The sequence below is a fragment of the Numida meleagris genome, chromosome 6 (assembly GCF_002078875.1).
Source record: "Numida meleagris isolate 19003 breed g44 Domestic line chromosome 6, NumMel1.0, whole genome shotgun sequence".
NCBI classification, from domain to species: domain Eukaryota; kingdom Metazoa; phylum Chordata; class Aves; order Galliformes; family Numididae; genus Numida; species Numida meleagris.
Genome location: NC_034414.1, coordinates 46,380,250 through 46,402,638, shown reverse-complemented (window position 1 = coordinate 46,402,638; position 22,389 = coordinate 46,380,250). Strand labels below are relative to the sequence as shown.

At 42.3% G+C, this 22,389-nt stretch overlaps 1 protein-coding gene across 2 annotated transcripts in view; it reads left to right on the top strand.

Annotated features, from left to right (window-relative positions):
- The window catches only part of ITPK1 (inositol-tetrakisphosphate 1-kinase), a 139,592-nt gene extending 118,280 nt beyond the window's left edge, over positions 1-21,312 (top strand). For both annotated transcript variants that reach the window (XM_021403833.1, XM_021403834.1), the window contains exons 7-11: positions 758-798; positions 5,527-5,692; positions 7,615-7,682; positions 9,160-9,322; positions 14,823-21,312. In XM_021403833.1, the coding sequence (XP_021259508.1) occupies positions 758-798; positions 5,527-5,692; positions 7,615-7,682; positions 9,160-9,322; positions 14,823-15,142 (758 nt within the window). In that variant the 3' untranslated portion in view covers positions 15,143-21,312. The remainder of the gene's footprint in view (positions 1-757; positions 799-5,526; positions 5,693-7,614; positions 7,683-9,159; positions 9,323-14,822) is intronic.

Sequence of the window (22,389 nt, the reverse complement as noted above, 5' to 3'; positions counted from 1 at the left end):
CCAAAGAGGCCTTGTCCTGTCCACCTCCTCACTACATGCAAGCTTTATCTCCTCTGCTTAACATATAAATAATATCATCTTTGCACATCATGTGGCTCCCAGAATCTTCAGCTCTTTCCTGGTTTCATAATAGCAGGAACGTATTTTTTTCTTCCCTCTTAACAGCTTTGGTATGGAAATGGGAACCATGAGATATGCAGAGCAGATAAGAAACACGGAGAAGAAAGAACTGCTGAGCTCTCTCCACTTCTTTGTCCCCCTCCATGATATCCTGTGAAAAATATGCTGTACCTTAGTTTGGTTCAGACCATGTGGTCTCCAGCCCTTCCCCTGGAACTGTGAAGTAGGAAAAGCAGTTGGTTTCCAATGTGTCCCAGCTCCCTTGTTTTCAGGACGGTGGGTTTTTTTGTGCTACATGTAAATTTCTTCAGCCTCAGGCAAAACCACAGATGCATAGAGAAGCCCTCTGAATGGGCAGGCTGGCAGTACCAGTGATGGTACGAACTCTCAAACCTTCCACCTCTGTCTCATCCTACAAATGACCTCTGTTCGCATCTCAGTTCCAGGGGGTAGTTTAGAGAGCAGAGCTTGGAGCAAGCTAAACTTTCAAGTGACTAAAGATGCTGTTCAAGCAGTGGCTGTCAGTGTTATCTGATATAGTCAGTGCCTCCAGTGTTTGTAGGTGTGGGTGGGAATGGGTTTGTAAGGGTTTTGTGTGTCATGTCTCAGTGGTGCTTTTTTCTTTTTTTTAATTTAGTTTGTAAAACCAGAGTGGCCCATGGAACCAACTCTCATGAGGTGAGTTAAAAACTCTTGCAGCTCTACTTCCACTCCCCCTGCAGCAGTTTAGCTGGTGCTGTCTGATCCTTTAGGAAGGCAGAATAAGGGCTATGCCCAAACCACGCACCTTCCCACACATCTCATTGGGTTTAATAACACCAGTATTTTTGAGGTTTATCTGTAAGATAGCCAAATCTGTCTTTAACCTCCTGACATAAGGCTCATTGTAGCAGTTTTGAGCTTCTATTATCTAGTTTTCTTGCTTCCAGCAGTTTGTAGTCAAGCTCTGTCTGCAAGGCATCTCCTTCTTCAGCCTCTCTTCTGGTGGGAGGTTGCACCAAGGGGTGGGGGTTTCTGCCCTACCATGCTTCCCCTTCGAAGTATATGTAGTACTGGTAAGAAATGGTTTTGTGCTGCAAGTGAAGTAGAGATGTGAGTGATGGCAGGCAGGTTCCTACTGGAGGAACAGGAATAGCAAATAGTGTCTGTTTCCAGGCATGTTCAGTTGTAATAATGTGGTTGAAGCTATGGGAAGAGCAGAGCTGGTAGCATTGTCTGCTTTTCCTAATTCCCGTAAGGCAATTGCAGTTAAAACGGTTATGTATTCCTGGAAGGAGGGCATTCTCCGTGAGCTTAGCTTCCTCTAAATTTAGGCAAGTTGAGTCCTGATTTAATTCTTTTCCATTTGTGCTTCTTGCCTTCCTGCATACCGCAGCCCAGTTTTGAGAATCCTGTCCTCCCTGCTGGCTCCAAGAATGCCTGACTTCCTTTGTTAGCAACATGGTCACTGTTCCAGGTTTCCCAGCTGCTCCTGAAATGTGCAGTATGTTGCTGCAGCATCTCTGGAAACAAGGGCTCTCAAGTAAAATGCCCGTCTAGATGAACGGAATGCCTACAGCTGAACTTTTGAATGGACAACACTTTTAAAAACGTAGCTAGGTTTCTCATTAAGGCTTAGCTTGGATCATTTTACAAGCGTGATGGACAGTTCTGTTAGTTTGCTGGAGCAGCTGCTGTGAATTTTTGCTGTCGTTCCTGAGAGCACTTGGGACTGAGTCGTTAATGAATTTAAGACTCTGGTTCTCTGCTGAGTTTTCTGTGTAGGGTTCCTCTACAAGTGCAGCTTGGAATGTGTGAAACTTTCAAGGCCTGTCCAATTAGGCCTTGACTTGAGCTTCCCTGGTGAATATTTCCTTTATAGAGTAAAGACATTGTCTCTGCCAGAATTCCATTTTTTTGAGCAAAAATTAGACTAAAATGTAATTGTAAGCTACATTTAATCAGATGAACTTATGACTAAAGCCAAGAAAGGTCCCCTGGAAAAAAGCCTAAAGTCTTGCATGGCATTTTACATATTTAGTAGTAGTAGTCGCTTTTGAAATTGCTGTGTTCTCAGGAGTGATCCAAAGTATATTTATAATCAGAGAGGAACTGTTGTAAATGTTATTTTATGGGCAGTAATGGCAAGAGAAGTGTAGAATAAATAGTCTGCTTACAATACAGTCTGTCTAAAAGATGGACTGTAGGTCTAGAAGAAAGAAATTGTTGCCTGTTTTATTAATGGCTTCTCCTTTAGCTTTTGGTAAATTGCTTAATTTTCTGTAGAGATATTCCCACTGCAAAGTTGACACTGAAACTAGAATGCAATCTGGTCATAAATCTGCTTTTCTTTATAAGATGACTATTCAAAAAGATCAAGTACTGGCTAACAGGGGCAGCTGAAGGTACAGGCTTGAATTTGGGCTTGGTGCCTGCCTTGTCTGGTAGACTTCATATTTTGCTGTGAAAACACAAACTAGTTAGGTCAGGTGCTGTTAGTATTCATGTCCCACAGTTCTACATGGCTTCTGCACTGCAAATTGCATCAGCCAGCTCAGCACTTGAACCCTGCTTTGCCAACACCATTTCTGTTGGAAGCTGAACACAGACGATGCCTAAAGGTTCTCCTTCCCAGCTGCTAGTAGGTCACAACACAACTGTCCTTTGGTAAAGCTGCTGTAAGACATCACTGGGACCCATGATGTGAAAAAACATGTCCAGAATGAGTCTTTTTCTAAATATTGAGCAGACAGGAATAAAAAGCAGGGAACGATTGTGTTGTTTTATTTTAAAGATGGAATTCCTTAAAGACATTGACATTAAAATTTCTTGCTGCCAAATATTTTGTTTTGCCTTCAAAAGAGCTCTGCATCTGTAACAAGAAATGCCATTTGGAAATTATGATATAAAGTATTATTCCCATGTTACTGCCAGGCACAGCAGGTCTGTGCTAGATGACAAAGAGCAAGCACACCCTGCAAGCAAATTCCTGGATCTGTATTCATGCATGCTAAAGGAATGAGACATCCCGGTGAACCAGCATAACGCAGCACCATGGGAGTTTTATGGGTTGTATGCTAGTCCCTGGGGCTGTCAGCACAGAGCTTTGCAGGAGAAAGGTTTCTAGTAGCTTGGGTCAGTTCTGTGCTGAGAATATAAATTCTCTGGGTGTTCACACTTGGAAAAAAAAAATAGTGATAAATTCCTGACGGAGTGGTTTCCAGGAATTAATTAACTAATATTTGCAGAGAACACTTGAAGGATAAGAACAACTTAGTTTTTACCAGTATGATATTGTGCATAGTATAAAGCTAACTGCCTGTGCACAAGGAGAAGAGAACAGTGGTTCTTGCAACCAGTGAAAGACAAATGAGTTGATGTTATTGCTGTGAATCATCTTGATGGACACTGCAGCTGATTAGTGTAGGTTTCTTGCACAGGTTATCACCAGTCACAAATTCAGTCTGTGTGTCAAACAACTGGCATCTGGTGTAACAGAGACAGAGTAAGAGCATCAGCTGTAAGTAGGCATTGAATGCTTACACTGACATGAACTTAGAAAATATTAATCTCCTGAGTCATTGTGCTAATATACAGACGGTTCTGTGATCCTATGTGGTCTACCAGATAAGGAGCAAAGCAGAATATTAAATAACTAGAGTCAAAAAAATGCTCGGACTTTTAACTGTGAATGTGTAGTCATACATCATTTACCATGCCTGTGTTTTTGATCAACAAAACCTATTAAATTTACTATTTTTAATTAAAAAAACAGAGATGTTATCAAGAATTCAGTATGACAGTACAGTGTACAGCAAATGAGTACCCGATCATATATAATATAAAATAGGAGTGAGAGAACATAAAGTAGAAAAGTTTCTTTGTAAAATCCTTCTGATTACTCTGATTTCAGTAAGATGCAGCTAATCTCAAAAGGTACAAAAACTGGCAGGAAGCACATGGTCAGATAACTCATTTGCACCATGCCAAGGCAATAAGCTTCAATTTTATTCTGTGCCTTGCTGTGGAGTTGTTGTGGGACCCGCAGGAATTCTCCTAGCCTCTCTGGACTGTTTTACGTACCAAGTGAAATAGTAGGCCCAAAGAGGACAGGGGGAAAATACTAATACGGATGGGATGAAGAAAAACTCATTTTTTAGAGCTAAGGAGCTTTTATGGCAAATGTTGTGCATCCTGCGCCGAATGAGGTAGGTGCGGGCACAAGAGATGGAAGGTTAGCTGTTGCCTTCACAGCTCTTCAGTGGGGATGGTAGTCTAACCCAACGATGGTCTAACCTGTGGGGAGGAACTTTGCTCAGAAGAAAGGAAGATAAAGCTTATGTCAGATTCTCTGGCCTTGGTTAGTCCTTACTCTCATTGATTTGACTGACAGAAGTTTTTTTTGTGTGTCTGGATAACAGGGCCCAGCGTCACTGAAATGATGAGGAGAGGTTCCTATTCAGATAACCAGAGCATAGCTTTCTGAGGGCTTTGAGGTTAGGAAACAAATCTAAGTTTATCCTCACAGCTGTTCAGGGGCACCTGGGTATAAAGTAACTTCATCAGCTTGTGCTAGGACAGTGTTTGCTGCCATTTCTGCCTTGGAGCCATGGCCACGTTTGTATCCCGTCTACCAACCTGCATGATGGGAAACGGTGGTTATGATAATTAGATATGCATGTAAGAAATCAGGAAGGTTCTATGCAAAGAGCAGTGTAACATGCTGAAGATATGTTGGCTAGACAGAATACTTCTCTGCACCTTCCAGCATCAATTCCATTGTTTGAGGCAGCTGGTGTTCATCATTAAGGCCCTATAAATGACTTCTTTTGGGGCATATTTTTTACAGTTCATTCAAGGGAATTGTACATTTGGAATAATGGGTTGAAAATGAACAAAGAAAAACATTGGCCCCAAATTCTCTAGTAGTTACAGATACTCGGTGCTGGAAAAAGTTATCTGATAATGTGGGTGAAACCCCGTTGCTGTGACACTGCAACTGTACTGACCTAAACCACAGGAAATACAGTTGCAGAGAAAAACTTGTTAGTACACAGACCTACACCTTCATGCTTCTGTTAGTCTCGTAGTACAAGCTTGTATTTGTGCAGACTTGGTTGGCTGTGTTAATCAAATATTTTGTAATTTTTTTCTTCTAAAAACTTGCAATTCCAGTAGCATTCTTAATAGAATTGGGTAAATGAAATTGTGAAGAGCTGAGAATAAAATTTTCATTCAAAATGAAAGTTATGCTGCCAGTCGTGTCTGAAGAGTTGTGTGTCAGTGAAATGTAATGAAGTAGGACTAGCTGCTGAGAAGGGATCCACCCTTGGTCAATATATATCCACCAGTAGATGTTCCCCCTCACTGCTTGTTGGTGAATATAAAGTTATTGAAAGACTTGTGCACAACTGTGTGTGTTTTCAGATGGCAATCATCTTTAACCAGGAGGGTCTGAAAGCTGTCCGCCCCCCTTGCGTCATTCAGAGCTTCATCAACCACAATGCTGTGCTGTATAAAGTGTTTGTAGTTGGGGAATCCTACACAGTGGTGAAAAGACCATCTCTGAAGAACTTCTCTGCTGGAATCTCAGGTACATTGTGCTGATTTACAAGGAAGTGATCATTCTTAGAGCCTTAGCAACAAACAGCTCAAAGGAAGCTCAAAAAGATCTTTGAGAAGGTTGATTAAATGAAGACATCTGGTTCTTATGTGTTACTTCTTCTGTATTATTTCAGTAAGAAGGGAGATAAGTCAAATGCTCTGGAATATATATGAATGACATTTATATGGTAAATATTTATGCAACAGTAAACAGAGTCTTACCTGTTAGAAACAGTGTTTTGTGTAATGTGGAAGTGTGGAGACAGAGAAATTCTGTGATTTCCTAGTAAGGTCACATCGTTTGTTCCGGAGTTTGTTTATAAATGTGCTTTGGAGAGGATTTCCTGGATTACATGGCTTCAGAACTTCCTTTCCCTATTTTTACCTTGATTATATATGTGTGTTTAAATTAAAAATCACTTGTGCTTTCCCCTAAATGTGAGCCCATTGTTGTAAACCTTGGCGTAAGTGTCCTTTGTTTTGTGGATACCAGCTGTTGGAGAACAGGAGGAATGGGTTTGTCAGTAAGGACAGTGATGCTCCTATATGTCACTAGACAGCATTCACGTGAAACGTTTTCATTAAAAGATTGTTAAAATTTCCTGTATGGAAAATAAAATTCCTTCCCCTTGTTGGGCCTGAGATCTACATTCAGTGGGGCATCAGAAGCAAGAAGGAATTAGCAGGGCATGGATCTCTCTATCAGCTAGCAGGAGTATGAACACAGACAGGGTGCTTCTTAGGCAAAGGTGTATCTTTTTTGGGCTGTGCCACACTAAGCGTACAGAGGCTGTGAAGGTGCTTAGTGCTCCCTGGAGCTCATGGTGGATGGAGTCCTGCCAGTGACAAATCCAACAGGTAGCAGAAGGAGGGGAAGGGACCAAGCTGAAGGAGAAGAACAAACAAGTGCCAATTTCTTGTAACTTCATAGTGATTTCTGCTAATCTTAATATATCAGTGTGTGCTCACTATTGCATTCCGTGCACAAGGACACACTTCGTTAGTTTATGTGGAATTCAGTAGCATCCTGGTAAAAGACCTTGTCTATAGGTATGTATGGTGATAGGTGGGATATATTTACTTTTAGGTGTGCTTTGTGTCCTGATCAAATGAAATAGGCCTGAATCTGTGTTCGTATAAAATACTATGATGGGCTGTGATTTTGCTGGAAGAGAATATGTTAAGGCATCTTTTTAAAAATGCATTTGCTAATATATCTCATCCATTAGTGTAAGACCTTGAAGTTGCCTGGAAGCTTATGTAAAACAAGTTGGATGGGCAGATGAGGATAAGTGTCTGGCTTTCTTTCCCATATCAGTAGAGTTCTAAGGTGATGGGGCTACAAGTACCTATCTAACCTACCTAGCAGGTCTGACAGTTGTGAGGCACTCCCTGGAGCTGACTGTCTGAAAGTACAGAGTCTTTCTAAATGGGAGGAAAGTCAAGAAGAGTACATGGTGGTCTCAGGCTTTAGAGTGGATTTAAGATTGCTTTTTACAGTTCTCCCAGTACCTGGCCCTGTGGCTGCTCTTAAATATCATGTCAGAGGCCAGCATGCCTTCTGATCTGAGCAGTCATATCAAGTGTATCAAATTGGTAGAAATTAACTTCATTATTAATTGATTTTGTTTGCTGGATGAATCAAAGCTATTTTTTTTTAACCCCTCATAGTTCTATTTATCTGTGGGCTGAAGTCCGGAAACCATGGCTGGCCCAGACCATATTTTGCTGCTTGTACTCACGGCCAAGCTGTGGATAGGAGCAGGCTTCAGGGCAGATGGTGCAGGGAACTGCTTAGTATTGATCAAGACTGGATTCCCTGGGCTGCAGTGCCATCTGCTGTTCCTTGCACTCATCCTTTGGAAATTAAAATCCACGATACAGTTATTTACAACCTTCTTTTAATTCCAGACAGAGAATCGATATTTTTCAACAGCCACAATGTCTCAAAGCCAGAATCATCATCTGTCTTAACAGCGGTAAGTGTACTTGTTCTTTTTCTTCTAGCATAACTGGAAGGCTGTCTAGTCCTTTCTTATTGAAGAACTGGTAGCTAGCAACTCTCCTTCTCAAATTGCCTACTTCCATGTTGCAAGCTGAGGTCTGTTTGGTACAATGAACCAGCATGGCCGTGTCCCCCTCTGGTATTCCTTACCAAGCTCTGGTGAGGAAGTGCTGTTCAGCAGACCTGTCTGCTACACACCAGGCTTGAGCTCCCCAAAGCCAATGTAGACAAAGGGAAGAAGAAGCTTCTGAATACAAATATCTGCCCAATCCCTGTCCAGAGAGCTTCATAAGCATAAATCATCCTTTCAGAACTCAGTTCTGCGAGGAAAGACGAATGTTGAAAATTCAGAGAAATTGCATTGGACAGGGCCATAGAGGATCAATCAGTAGCTGGCTGCAGTGCAGGCTTTTCTGAGCTGCAACCAAAGGACCATTTCTGGGGGCCTTCTGAGCCCAGCCGTGCAAGCTGTGGCACAGATTAATGCTCGCATTACCGGGCCTTTTAATAAGCTTTGTACATATGAATCTAAATAAGGCCTCAGGTACTCACCTGCTGTGAAAGTCCCTTGGCAAGACTGAGTCCTTTAAATCTTTGAATCTCCATATTCTTTTCTGTTTCATGAGCTCTATTTGGGAGTAGTTTTGTAGTCAGCAATGATTAATTTAAATCGTGTGCAAGACTGATGTGCTTGTAGAATTTTAAAGCTGTAATTGTGCTAGTCGTAAATCCCTTTGTGGGTAAATTTACTTCTAAGTTTAGGTAGAGAATATGCTCTTGTGGTGAACCGGCCACCTCTCTCATGCACGTATATATTCCATGCACACTTCTGTACGCATACCAGTGTGCTTCTGCTGCATAATTTCTTGTTTAAAACATGAAAAAATTACATCTTCCAGTCATAAGTAATCTAAATTATTCTTGATAATACACATCTGTAGAATAACTTATAGATGAAAATTCACACAAAAGCTATCCCTTTTGAATTAGCTGCTGCCTTGAAGATACCAGCAGAGTTGTGTTGTCTAGTTCAGATGAAGCTAGCAGGTCCAAGTCTGTCTTATCAGTCCTTTAATATAGACTGGCCATAATCTACATTGTAAGAACAGAACTGTATCCAGAACAGCTGCAGCTCAGGGTTAAACTGGCTCGCTGAATTTATTTTTCCAAGGTAAAGATTTAGTACTTAAAATAGTGATTCTCCATTTATTCCTACATTGTCACTATTTTCAGGAACTGCACCGATACGAAACAAACAACTAGGTGCTTTAGAGGAGGTGAACTTCTGCTGTACGTAGGATTCTGAATTATGAAAGAAGTTTCTATTTGTTTCTCTTTCATGGGACCAGTTCTCTGCAGTTTGGTGGCTATAGACCTGGAAATGAAATTTAATCCTTGCACTAAAAAGACTGTTTTGGAGTCCATTAGTAATGTGTCTTTTTCCTCTGTAGCTGGATAAAATCGAAGGAGTATTTGAGCGGCCAGATGATGATGTCATCCAGGAAATTTCTAAGGCTCTGCGGCAAGCCCTGGGAGTTTCCCTCTTTGGAATCGATATTATCATTAACAATCAGACCGGGCAGCATGCAGTCATTGATATAAATGCATTCCCAGGTGAGAAAGGCCTTTCTACTCATGCTATGCAGAAGCCATGCAGTGTGTGCTTAGTGCAAAGTTTTGCTGCTGGTGTCTCATATAATTACTTCTCAGGTGGGGAAAGGGAGAGCAGCATGCAGTATTGTACCAAGATCAGACACTGTTTAATCTAACAAGGACAGAACTCTAATCTAGATACTGAATGTGCTACTGAAACAGTAGCTTTTCAGAGATGCAGTCAAAGTTTAGTGGCCAGCTGCAATGTGGCTTTCATACCATTGCTCAGGAACTGAAGCATAGGGCTGTGTGCTGGGACTTGAACTTCCTAGGTCTGTCTCTCATTCTGAAAATGAAGAGAGAAATAATAAATTCTATTTTAAGAGAGCCTCTAAGAATATTTTTCTCCAGACTCTGTACCATTAAAAGTGTTGAGGGGGCGGAAGTAGCAAACTGTTCCCTTGAAAATCTCTTCCTGTGCAAATTGATTCCCCCGTGGAAAGATGTTTTGTGCACAAAAGCAACAACAGCAGGAATCTAAGGAAGATAATAAAATTGCACGTGCGGAGGAGTTGCTATAAAGTTTTAAATATCCTTGCGGGTTATCATAAGTGGATCCTGGAATAAAACAATAGAATGCATATGTGAAAATTTGTCCACTTTTTAGTGCACCATATGCCTTGGAAGCAGCTAAACAAACTCCTTGACCACTGAAATTGTTAGGAGTTAGAAGTGTGTATAACAGGAGACAGTAATGCTCTGTCACCTGCGCTAGATTCAGTAGCTTAACACAGAAAAAGATTATATCATCTCTGATGATGTTCTACATGGGATTTTTCTCTTTGAAAATCATGTATCATCACCTGAATAGCCTTGTTTGTTTTCAGAGACATAGGCAGGCTGCTACATAGTTTGTTTAGTGTGTCATTGAATTTTCAGTATGATCTTTACATTTAGAAGTCTTGCCCTAAATCACCAATCTTCTTAATCTTTCAATCCAAGTCCTCAGTCCCAGTGCTGCCCTGTTGCACCTTGCCTGTCTGTGACTGGCTTCCTCTCAAACCTCCAGGCCTGCTATTCACAGGTCACTTTGCTGCTTGGTTCTACCATATGGTGTTGATGCAATCTGCAAACCCATAAAAACAGTCTTCTGCCAAGAGCAGTGAAACAACCTAAATTGTATGTCAGGTGGAGCCAAATCAGTTTTATGAAAAGGTTTATATTTCAGACACTGGGTATTGAAATAAGTGGTGCAGGACATCTCCTTGCAATCCTGCATTTTGCACTATTTTTGCATTCTGTTGTTTTAGGTGATTTTTTATTTGCAAGTATTGTTTCACATTTGGTCTTTTGCACAGACTGGACTACTTCATTTCTTGAATCACTGAAAAGTCTGGACTGGGGGACAGCTAGTGGCAAATTTAGCGACTTAAAGAGGCATAATGTCTCCTTGTGGTGGCATAAGCTTGCAGAACTGCCTGCAGCTTTGTGTTCTGCTGTATGCCTATCCTAAGGCAATAGTTTTTGATATTCAGTGCAAGTCCTCCATTTTAATCTGCACAGTAATTGGTCTTTGAATAGACAACAACTTCATATTCCTTTCAAGATACTTGAGAGCACAGGAAAGCTTCTTGTGCACAGTTCTACGTTGTATCACACACAGGATTTTTTTTTGGGTAGTGACCATGTCGGTAGTGAAGATAGCTACTGGCTTTATCACTGTGGCATAGGGTGTTGAAAACTAATTGGAGAAAGTCTAGAGGACAACAGCAGGGACCAGACGTGTGAAAGAGAGAAGGCCGGAGGTACAAAAAGCAATATTCAAATCTGTAAAAGACAGCAGAACTGAGAGAGATGAGCTGCTCTTAAGGCTGCTGAGATCAGAGGAGAAGTAATGGAGTAAAATTCAACAGACAAAAATTTACATCTCAACACAGAGATGTACCTCTGTTGCTCAAAAGCACATTCAGCCCAGGCAGATGCTTTTCTGTCCATGGGCCAGTTTGATTCAAAGATGAGCAGCTGCAGGGACTGACATCGTCAGTGGAGCCGGCTCTTTGCTAATGAGAAGCTGAAATTCAGCCCTGCTCAAAGGAGGCCCTGGTGGGCTGCATCAGCAGTGGGATCAAGTCACGCAATCCCTGGAAGGAGCTTTCCCTCACTTCTCTTCTTCAAGTCATCCTGTCCTGGAAGGACTGCAGTAGAGCCAAATGGAAGCCAAACTAGACACTTTGGGGACCTGAAGTACTGCTACTTAGTGGGGAGGGAGAGGAAGAGGTGCCCTTTCAGGAGTATTTGCAGCCTCTTTCCTGGAGCTCAAGCTGCAGCATGGGGCCAGGACTGACCAAAGCCTTGTCCACTTGCCCAGAGGCTTGGCTTCCTTGTCTGTTCTCTTTCATGTCTACCCAACTTGAAGCTCATTTGAACTTGCCACTCTGTGGATATCATATTGAGATTAATTTAATATTAGAATTCAGAGCAGATGTACCTGGAGGGGGATGTTTTTTGTTATCTGCTTCATTTAGCATTAGTGACACTTTGGAAAGGTGTTAAATGTCTAAAAGCTCTTTTGTGTCTCCTGTTACATAGGAAACTATCTGGGCTATATTTAACTGTAGGTCTGTCACATAGCACATGGGTTTTATGTTTGTCTGACCTCAGGTAACAGAGAAGAGGCTCCATGCAGCCTGCTGTTGCGTCACAGCAGCTGATCTCAGCAAGCCCAAGCAGCAGCCCGTCAGCAGGATGTGTGAGCTGCTGTTCTGTGTGCTCATGTGTGGTAGCTGGAGGGAAGGCACTGAGTCTGGGCACACGGTTTGTGTGTGTGGGCACGCTGCCGCAAATGCAGGCTATGGGCTAGCCAGTTCTCTTTGCCCAAGGGAAGATGCAGAAAACCAGAGTATGTGCCAGCTTAAGGGAAGTCTGCTAAAAATCAGGAGTGTAACATATAACACTAGCTTAAAAGTGCTCCTGGACGCTTAGTGGCTCTGCAGAGCTCAGGTAGAGAGGGTGCTTGTTTTCGGTGGATTTCCTGGGTGGACTTCCTTTCTATCCATGCTCTGACAGAGAACACTAGAGACTGTTTTCATCACAGCAAAATGCAGACCTCATGCAGATGGGTATTTCCATACTGGTTTCAGAGGGTTACGCTAGGGTAGTGTTTGCAGCAGCATGATCCATACAGCTTGTGTTTTAGGTGTGCAAAACCTGGGTCCTCCTGCTGATTCCCTGTGTAACATGAGCCCTCACTTTGTTATCAGTAATTTCGGAAGGTATAATTTAAGTTACCCTTCTTGATGCCTTATTTTCGCAGCACAGTGATGTCCCACAGTTGTCTTTTTGAATGATGTGCAGCAGCAGCCAGGCAACAGTGTGAGCCAATACAGACAGTTTGCAGCCATCCCCATCTTGTGGATCAGGAGCTGAGACATATTGGTCCTCTTCCTCCCTTCCCTGTATTTTTATATATATATATTTTTGCTGTATTAACTTTCTTCTCAGTGACCAAGCAGAATTATTTGGGCGTTTCCATGCAGTGTGCACTGGGCTGGTGCAGAGGGAAGTTTGCCTGAAATGTATAACTTCCTTACACTGTAACATCTGCTGATGTCAGGACTCAGTAACTGACTGTCTTGTTCCCATTAAATATTTAAAGCAACTTCTTTGTGAGTTTACCATGTGGCCTCAAACAAGGCTGGTTTGTTTTCAGCAAGCAGACATGAAACCATCTAGGGTCTGTGGGTCTCCTCTCTGAATATTAAAGCTGTTTCTATGGAGATGGCTTATTCCCAGGGAGCCGGGAGCACTCTGAGTAGATTTGAAGGCTAATCTCATGTCTTTTACATAAGCAAGAAAGCGTAACAAGCACCTCTGTCAGAGAGGTGGAGTTCTTGTTCTGGCTCCCATGGCCAACTGCAAGAGCTTCGGTTTTCCCCTGCTGATGGGTGGGTTATAGTGTGGGTCACTGGGCACTGGAAGGTTTTAAATGGCCCATTTGTTTGGCGAATTTGTGTAAGGGTCTTTGAGATAGGAAAACTGGGAGCTGTTGTCACACAAGCCAGTAGAGATATGAGACCTGTTTGAGAGTACCTAAGAGAATTGTGAGTGCAGTAAAATCTTAAGCAATGTGGCAGCCTAAGTAAGAGTTAATTAGTTAATGTGGGGGTTATAAATACACCGCAAAACCACCACATTTATCTCAAGGTTAAATTGTCCTCTTACCTTGTGTTTTTCAGGAAGCTGGTTTCTTATTGCCAAAGGAATTTGGCTTTCACAGGAGAAGGGAGATTCAAACTGAGTTATTTATGGCCCTTCTGCCCTGTGATCACGTCACTAAAAGTGTTCTAAAATGTACATTTTTCTGTGGTCTGCAGTTCTGCTCTTGTGCTGATGTGTGTGAATGTGCTATTCACGTAGAACTTTTAAACTGCCATTTATTGCTTTAGTCTCCTGCATTAATATTAGGTCACCTTCAGAATACTCTTATAGACATTCAAAAACTATCAGCCTAGCCCATTAAGTATACTGAATGTCACGTCACCTCTAAATCCTAAATCAAATTAATACCAATTTCAGCTAATGCAATAGTAGGTAAGGTCCATTTCAAGACATTGCATAGATGTGTTGCATGTCTTCTGATTCAATTTTAAAATGAATGTAATAATAAAACTGTGCCTATACCAGAGTGTTTAAAATGAACCAAGAGCTCTGTACACCTGCCATCCCAGAAAATGTAGTATCTCCTGGTATTTGACCATCTGTTTTAGCCAGGACACTTGTTAAACCCTGCAGTATGAATTGTCTAGAATCTCTCAACAAAACCATGCAGAAAGGTGATTTCAGTGCTGACCCCAAATCCTGATGTTTCTAACCCAGTGTTGTATCACTGAAATATATTTAGTGTCCCTCAACTGTTTTTTCAGACATTGTTCATAGCAGGGAACATATTTTAAGTGCCAAGTTAGGTTAGATTAGACAAGCACCATGTTGCTTCTTTCAGTCAGACCCTGCCTTTCTGTAGGGGGCAGGGCCTGCTGTGCTCTTTTCTGAGGTTCCCCTATCTGAGAGGTTGCTGGGAAATTGTAGAGGGTATGGACCCTCAAGGAATCTGTGCTTTAGAGCTAGTTTCTGTAGTAAATCCTAGAAACTGGGGGCAAAAAATTGGTGCTACACCACAGAGTTTGTAACTAGGGGAAAAGCTGGACTTGGAAACGAATGATAGGATATACCTAAAATTATATATATACGTATGTACGTGGGAGGAAAAGCAAACAGAAAATCTGAGAAGTGATCTAGTACCTCTTATTGAACTATCTGGACAAAAGTATTTTGGCAGCAAGGGTCTCTATTCCCTTTTATGCTAGCCTGCTTGTGCTTTCAGTCACAGTGTCATCACTGAAAGAAGCCTTTTTATTATCACTGGCAGGGCAACGAGAGCCTAAGAAATAAAGTGGTAGAAGAACCATTCAAAGAAACTACTCAGTTGCACTTTCTTCCTCTTCTTTGTTTTTCCCCTTTCCAGGTTACGAGGGCGTTTCTGAGTTTTTCACAGATCTCCTGAACCACATAGCCACTGTCCTGCAGGGTCAGGCACCTGAGGTGACCCAGCTAAACTGCAGCAAGCTCCTGGCTGAGCAGACCGGCGGGATCATGGACGAGCGGATATGCTGTGCGAGCACGGGCTGTCTCAGCGTCATGGGAAAAGACTCCTGGATCGTGGAAAGCGAGACCAACAGCTCAGTAAAACTGCAACACCAGAGACTAGGCTGCAACTCAGCAGTGTCCCCCAGCTTCCAGCAGCACTGCGTCGCCACGTTGGCCACAAAAGCTTCCTCCCAGTAACTTGCCAATGCCATGGACTGAGGAAAAGCCGCAGGGATACAAATTGTGGTCCCAGAACCAGATCAGGCTGTAATAGTACAATTGCAAAAAAAAAAAAAAAAAAAAAAAAAAAAAAAAAAAAAANAAAAAAAAGAAAAAACACAATACAAAAAAAAAAAGCAGAATAACAATTAAAAAAACACCTTCCATTTGATTTAACCTGATTTGCTGATGAAGTGGTCTGAAAAGAGGAGGGTGAGAAAGTGATTCAGATGCATTTCATCAGATTCCAATTGCAAATCTATAGTGAGTTTACACACACACGCGTGGGATTTAACACTAGACCTTTCATTGTGGGAGGGTTGCTCTTTTGTTTCTATTGTTCTTTGTAATCACTGGTGACCAGCATTTTAAAATCGGACCTCATGGTATCAAGGAGATAATAATGTTGAAATGGAATGTATGAATGTAACAGTGCTAGAGATTTTTGCCTAAAATACTCCCGTTCCTTTTGCCAGGTAGGCCATTGCAAAAGAAAGCTCAGACAACTTCAGTATCGCTAAACCAAATCTCTTGCAGCGTTGTCAGGGTGTTGACAGGGAGCTTGCTGTGAGCCACAGCACTTTGATGGGACCGAGCATGCCGGTTGTTAAGGGCTCAGTACCTAGCAGCCGCCCCAGTTCCTGCTTCACAGCTTTACCCCAGGCCTCCTTGCTTTAGTCACCAGCAGCTTCTGGCTACGCTTACCAGCAGTGACGTGTGTCTGATCTAAGCAGACTGGAGGCTGAAAAAGGAGTGCAGGTATTTAAGTTGAGTGATTTAGTTGATGAAATAACATTCTTTCCATCATCTTCTAGAAGAGCAGCTCATCTCTAAGCAAAGAGTTTAATTCTCCCTACATTACACTTGTGAGGATTCTGGGACAGCTCTGCCAAAAGGCTGCCACCCAGAGCCACGCGTTCTCTTTACAGCAATACACCTGGTCTGAGTGTAACACAGTTGCTGCCTTCTGCAGATCCACAGTGCTGCACTTTTTTTTTTCTTATAAGCAGAATGAGTACCTTTGTGTGACAGTAGTTTGAGGCAGTTCTATCTAGTGTACTGTGCTCCAGGCTGCCAGGTGAGGCTGTCAGATGGGGCTGTGTGGTAATTTACGGTGGTGCTTCATACTATTTGTAGGCGATAGCACAGCCACATTCTGTCTCTTGAGATGTGCAGTAAACCTACAGCGTTCACCTGCTATTGCATCTTCTAGCATGGCAGCATCTTCTGCTGTTGAGCATTCCTGCAGCTTTTGCCAATTCCGAACACTAAACTGGAAGTACCCAACTCTATCAGTGCTGAGAACGTGGACACTATTTCAGTGGACTGGGTCTTCTCTTTCCCATATAAGCCCTAAAATACATTTAAGAGGGGTGGTGGTAAGAAAATGTCCTAGCTTGCAGGTACGGTACTACTTTCTGTAGTGGGTATTTGTAAAGCACCCATCACTGCAGCATTTAATACCAGTTTGTTAGTATCCTGTATTAGATCAGAAGGAAATGCAATACCACTCAGAAGGAAATGATCTAGAGTTTAAAGCGTGGGCAGACCACAGAGAGAGCAGTAAACTGTGTAGAAAGTGTCACCATCCTAACCTGATGGTACCGGTCCTGGAGGGGAAGGCATTCTGAAGAGCATTGTGTAGCAGTTATTTTATGCAAGCTCGTTTTTCTCTGGGAGAGATTGGGTTTGTTCCCCAAGTGCCATCGTAGGGAAATTTCTGTGGCTGGGATTGCATTTCTGAGGACAGACTATACACGAGAGGGGAGGACCTCGTGAATGTGTTATCTGTGGAATTCCAGGGTGCACATAAATACAACCAACTTCCTATTCTGTTGCAGACCAACCCCGAGCTGGGCTCTCTTCACAATCCCTGTATGCTTTGAGGCTGCTGAACCCCACATTGAGTGCAGCTTGCAGGTCTGGGTCGTAGTGGTGTGAGTGAGTCAGATGTACATACGTGTGGGTTTATACGAGTATTCATGATAGACCAAACCTTTCATAAAGCCGTGACTGAAATAAAATGGACATCTACAGTTCGGAGTTTGTTTTTGTTTGTTGAAAATAAAAAGTGTTTTTATGTTACATGTGTAACAAAAGATACCCTCAGGAAGGAATTTGCCAGTGCTTATTTTTGTATGGTACTTTCTTGCAACCAGGTGGTGGAGTGTTTGTAGACTTGCCTTTTTGCTCCCTTTATTATGGCTTGGGGTTGTTTTGTTTTGATTTGTTTTGTTTTTAATTTGGTGGTGGGGAAGAAGCAATGATGTTAAAACTGGGTTAGTAACACAAGACCTTTCAACCTAAGTATGTTTACATGAATCTGAGTGTCAGATCCAATTGAAATGTCTGTATGCTGTTTCCTAGTTAGAACATCAAATGAGAATTTTATTTTCCTGGCTGCCTTCTGAATTTTGGTTGGCCTATTTTGCACTGCTTTGTTTCTCCAAAATAAACTACTGAAATATAATTGTGCATTTTAAACTTGTTTACAAATGATTGTTAAAAGTTTATTTTGTAATTCTCTGAAGGCTTACAGAAATGCTATATTTAAATATTACTCCAGACCTTGGCTGTAACTAGAGAAGTTTAGGTCATAGGTGTGATCAGTGACATTTTTCCCATAGTCTGTAATTTATTTCTTATTTATCAAATGTATCTGTATCATTTTAATTTACCAGGTGCAGATATGCAAGTACCTGCTGTGATGTGGCATTACAATAGAGTTTTCTCATAAATTACCATGCAATTGCTGTACTGCTATATTTCCTTGCAGAAATTATTGTTGTGGCTCGTATATTAGAATGTTGCCCAGTCACATGGGCAAATCAGGAGACCAGCTTTTAAAAGCCAAAACCGTAAATTACCAAGTGTCCAGACATACAGCTACATTACTGCAAAACATTCGAGCACATGTATGTTATTGAGCCTGTGCTAAAGTGCTTTTCTGAATTGCTGCCTCATTTGATAAGTTTAGGATAGCTTTGATTTCTGATAAGCTTCACAGTAATTTAGTTCATGTTCCGTAGTCTTTTCCATTTTTTTTTTTAAGTAAGGAAATGTAGTAATATTAGACCGTACCGTAATACCCTTGCTCTTAAAATTGCAGACAATCTGAGGGAGATTTTCCATGACATCTGTTTGAATTCTGTTACTGTGGGCTAGAAAAGGTTCTGCTGTGTTTTCAGAGGCATAGCTATTGCTGCTGTGTTGACTGGAGCAGTTAAGTTAAAATGATGTGGTCACCAGTTAGCTTCTTACAGATCTGCTTCTGTTCTGCTTCACTGTTACCAGCCCACAAGAGCACCGTTAGCGTGGCTGGAATGTCTCCAGGTTTTCTGTCAGCATGAGGGAGGAGATTTGACTGTAATTTCCACTGCAATTATGTAGTTGACTTCAGTAGATGAAGATCATCCCCTGTTGAAGAGAACTTGAATGGTATTATTAGCCTGTCATGCAAAACCATCACCATCATCCTCTCCCTCTATCTGACATTGCCATATTACGTTGGGTTCGCTGTGACTGTATCGAGACATTTGGGTCCCATGGAAAACCCAGTGCAGAAGTGCAGCATGACCACGCGTGCCGGCACTGACACACTTAGCCTGCGACTGTGCTGCCTTTGGTAACCACGTGTCTGGCTCTTCCAGACCTATTCACACTATTGGAATGAGAAATTTGCTTTGAGATCCCCATTTGGAACGTGTCAGTGTTTGTACAGAGGAGTCCACAACAGCTTTGTCAGGTGAGAACCATCGGCTTCATTTGCCGTCCTCATAGACAGATACAAACCAAGAGCCTCACCCCGGGGCCCCAGGAGAGGAGGGAAGTAAGGAGGATTGCCCAAGCTGAGGGCTGATGTTCCCCAGCCAGCTGTGGGCTGTGCCTGGTCAGGGAGCGATTGCATGGAGCAGTGCACGGATCAGAGCGGCAGGGCACAGCCCAAGGGCAACAGTATGCAGGTGACCAGAGGTGCTTGAATTGACTGACCAAAAAAAAGAGCAAAACAAAATAAAACGGAAACTCATGTTTCCATCCAACAAAAAGAAATTCCAGGCTTAGCAGCTCTCAAGCTAATGTGGGTTTCCCAAAGTCTTGGTGTGGCAGCAGTGACCATGGGTCAGGCTTTTCCACACTCATTTGCAGCCTTACCTTCCAGTGCGGTGCAGAAAATCATAGGTTTTGGTTTGTTAGCAGACAGAGTCTATTTTGAGTTTGTAGCAGTCTCCCCATGTGCACACTGCAGGAGTTCACTTGCATTACTCCGCTAATTTTCATTTCCTCCCTCCTTCTGGTCAGAGATGTATTGATTTTTGTATTCAGTATACAATTACTTTATGGTGTTTCAACTGTGTGTTTCTTAATAGCAGGATGTGAAAATGCTTTGTGTAGATTAAAATATTTCCTTTAATATAATCTCCTCTCGCTTTCATGTTTGACACACGCATTGCTGATTTTATTTGTAATACTGCTTTAATACCTATTTCAGAGGAATGTAACCTCCAGAAAAGTACTTTCCACATCTTCACTACCTTTCCTTTCCCTATTCACTCTGTGTGGACCCGAGCCATTGAAAGTTGAGCTTTTGACAGCGTGGGTTCCACGTCCTCTGTGGATTCTGTCATGTTTACATGGCCACACTATTTGCTAAAGTCTTTTGAAGTTTGAGAGGATCGGGGTGCAGATGAAGGTGTTAGAGTGATCATTCCTCAGCAACACAAGTACAACAGCATCCGTAGCAAGCAAAGGCTCCAAGGTGTTTTTGCTGTGTGTACAGGGGACTGTTGGGGTCTGGTCCATCCCTGCTGGCGGTGCAGTTTCCCTGTGGAAGAAAAAAGTCACTGTAAGAAAATGTACTCTGTGATGAAGAAGAGGGGTGAGAAGAGGTAGGTGGGGATTGGGGATAAAGTCCCGACCAGGGGACACTGTGATACCAATGGGCCAGGAGTTTGCTCCATTATTTTTTATAGCAATCTGGGGAGATGTTTTTTCTCCTCCTTTCTCACCCCGAATCCACTGGGGCTGATGCCAGCAGTTGCCCATGGGCCATAAGTTCAGTAGACAGTGGCCTTGTCCAATGTGCCTGGAGTTTTCAGAGGGCTCCTGAGTGTTATGAAGCTCTGATTGATGGCTTGGAAGTCTCTTGAAACTCTAGAAATAGCTGGAACAGTGAATGGAGTTTGTGAAATTCAGGTCTTCCTCTTCCATCCTTTTTAAAGAAACCCACTTTTTATTTCCTCCTTCATTCTTTACACAGTAGTTTTCAGATATAAATTATTTTAACATTTTTTGTGTGAAAAGTCATATATACTTATATAAAGTTATTAAAAGGTTGAGTATATGTTGAGTATAAAATAGTGACTTCTTTGTTTCAGATGTTAGCAACCCCTAAGAATGAGTTGTTTATCCTCTTGTAAAGTCAGTGCTGTAAAATAAATGAATAAATAAAAGCTGTATTAGATGTATCTTTTATTATTTATTTCTCATCAGTATGTGACATGGCTTGTGTATACCTTTGTCAGAACCACATACTAAAATGCAGTCATTCTTTAAATCCAGTAACAGTAGTTCCTTGGGATCCCAACAGTTCTGAGACAAGTGGCCCTTCACATATGGATCATGTTGGATATTCTCCTTCACTTGCCAGCTGTGCTCCCCACTTAAGCATGGCTGAGGCCTGGGGTCCATTCCTCATCTGTGTCAGGTTTCACAAGTTCATCAGTATCTGTGTTCAGATCCGGCTGTGCAGTGTTGCCAAGTGCGTCTTGTGATTTGCTTCAGCCCTCTTCTCTATGATTTCTGAAACGTAATTCCCATTTTGTACTTAAATTTGTCTAGAATGATTTTAAAAAACCTTAAAAAATCATGGTTTACTGTAAAAAATAGAAGTATTTGCTATTTGGCATCTTACTTCAGTTGCATGACTGATCAGATCTGACAATGGAGATGGGTGCTGTCATCTAACAGCAATGGTTTCAATGGTAATATATTGTGTTTTTTTTCTGTTGCCAAGCACCTGCGATGGACAATGTTTTGGTTTCAACAGTAAAGCAATATGCAGTAGGTATTGTGGCATTCTCTCTGTACTTGTTTTGAAGACAGAACTGTCCCTTTCCAACACATAATGAAAATAAATGCCTTATAACAAATTTTACTTTGCCTTCTCTTTATGAGTGGGTAGGGCAGCAAGGGGAGCAGCTCAGTGTGGGAAGCTTCCTCAGTGTCATTGTTTGTAGTTACTTTGGACTTTCTTAAACCAGTTCTCCTCGTGAACATGGCTGGTGTAGAATCATAGAATGGCTTAGGTTGGAGGGGACCTTAAAGATCATCCAGTTCCCACCCTGTGCCGTGGGCTGGCTGCTTCCCACCAGCTCAGGCTGCTCAGAGCCCCCATCCAACCCAGCCTTGAATGTCTCCAGGAATGGGGCACCCACAGCTTCTCTGGGCAGCCTGTGCCAGCACATCACCATCCTCTGAGTGAAGAATTTCTTCCTAACTTCTAACCTACATCTCCCCTCTTGTAGTTTAAAGCCATTTCCCCTTATCCTATCAAGGTTTGGTTGGTTCAGCTTTGGTTTCTAAGACTAATGGGAAGTAGGCTATTTATATGATGACTGCATAGCACATCTAGATGTCACTGGGATTCAGACTGTTGCTGTGCTTAAGGATTTATTTATTCCTAGTGCTTCCTTTTGGACTGATCCTGATGGCAAAATGTTGATTACTCAAAACCTAGTGGGATTTTTAACCAGGATCATGTTCTGTTTAGTGCGGGAGAGAGAGATGTCTCACCCAGCAGTATTAAATTTTGCTAAGCAACAAGCGAGTTCAGCAAGGGCCCTCATGTAAACACTGCCTGCAGAGCAGTGCTCTGTGTCACCTCCAAGGACAGAGCTGCTGCTGCTGGTTGGCAGCAAGCATCTGCCCAGCCCTGAACTCTGTCGTTCTCTTTGAAGAAAGTCTGTGGATCCCAAACATTTGCCTTGGCAGACATTTAGAAGCCAACCACCCCCAGCCCAGAGATTGCCCAGCCCTCCAGCTGGTACCCTGCCTAAGCCCAAGGACACGGCCACTCCTGCAGCACTACCTGAGGGAAGGGAAGGGGCAGGATGGTGTCTCTGGGCCGCACCGCGTGGTTCTCCTCATGACTGGCCCCTTTTTGAACTTTTTATTAAAACCCACTCACGTTGCTTGAATAACTTGACTTTCTCACGTGTTCACCCAAC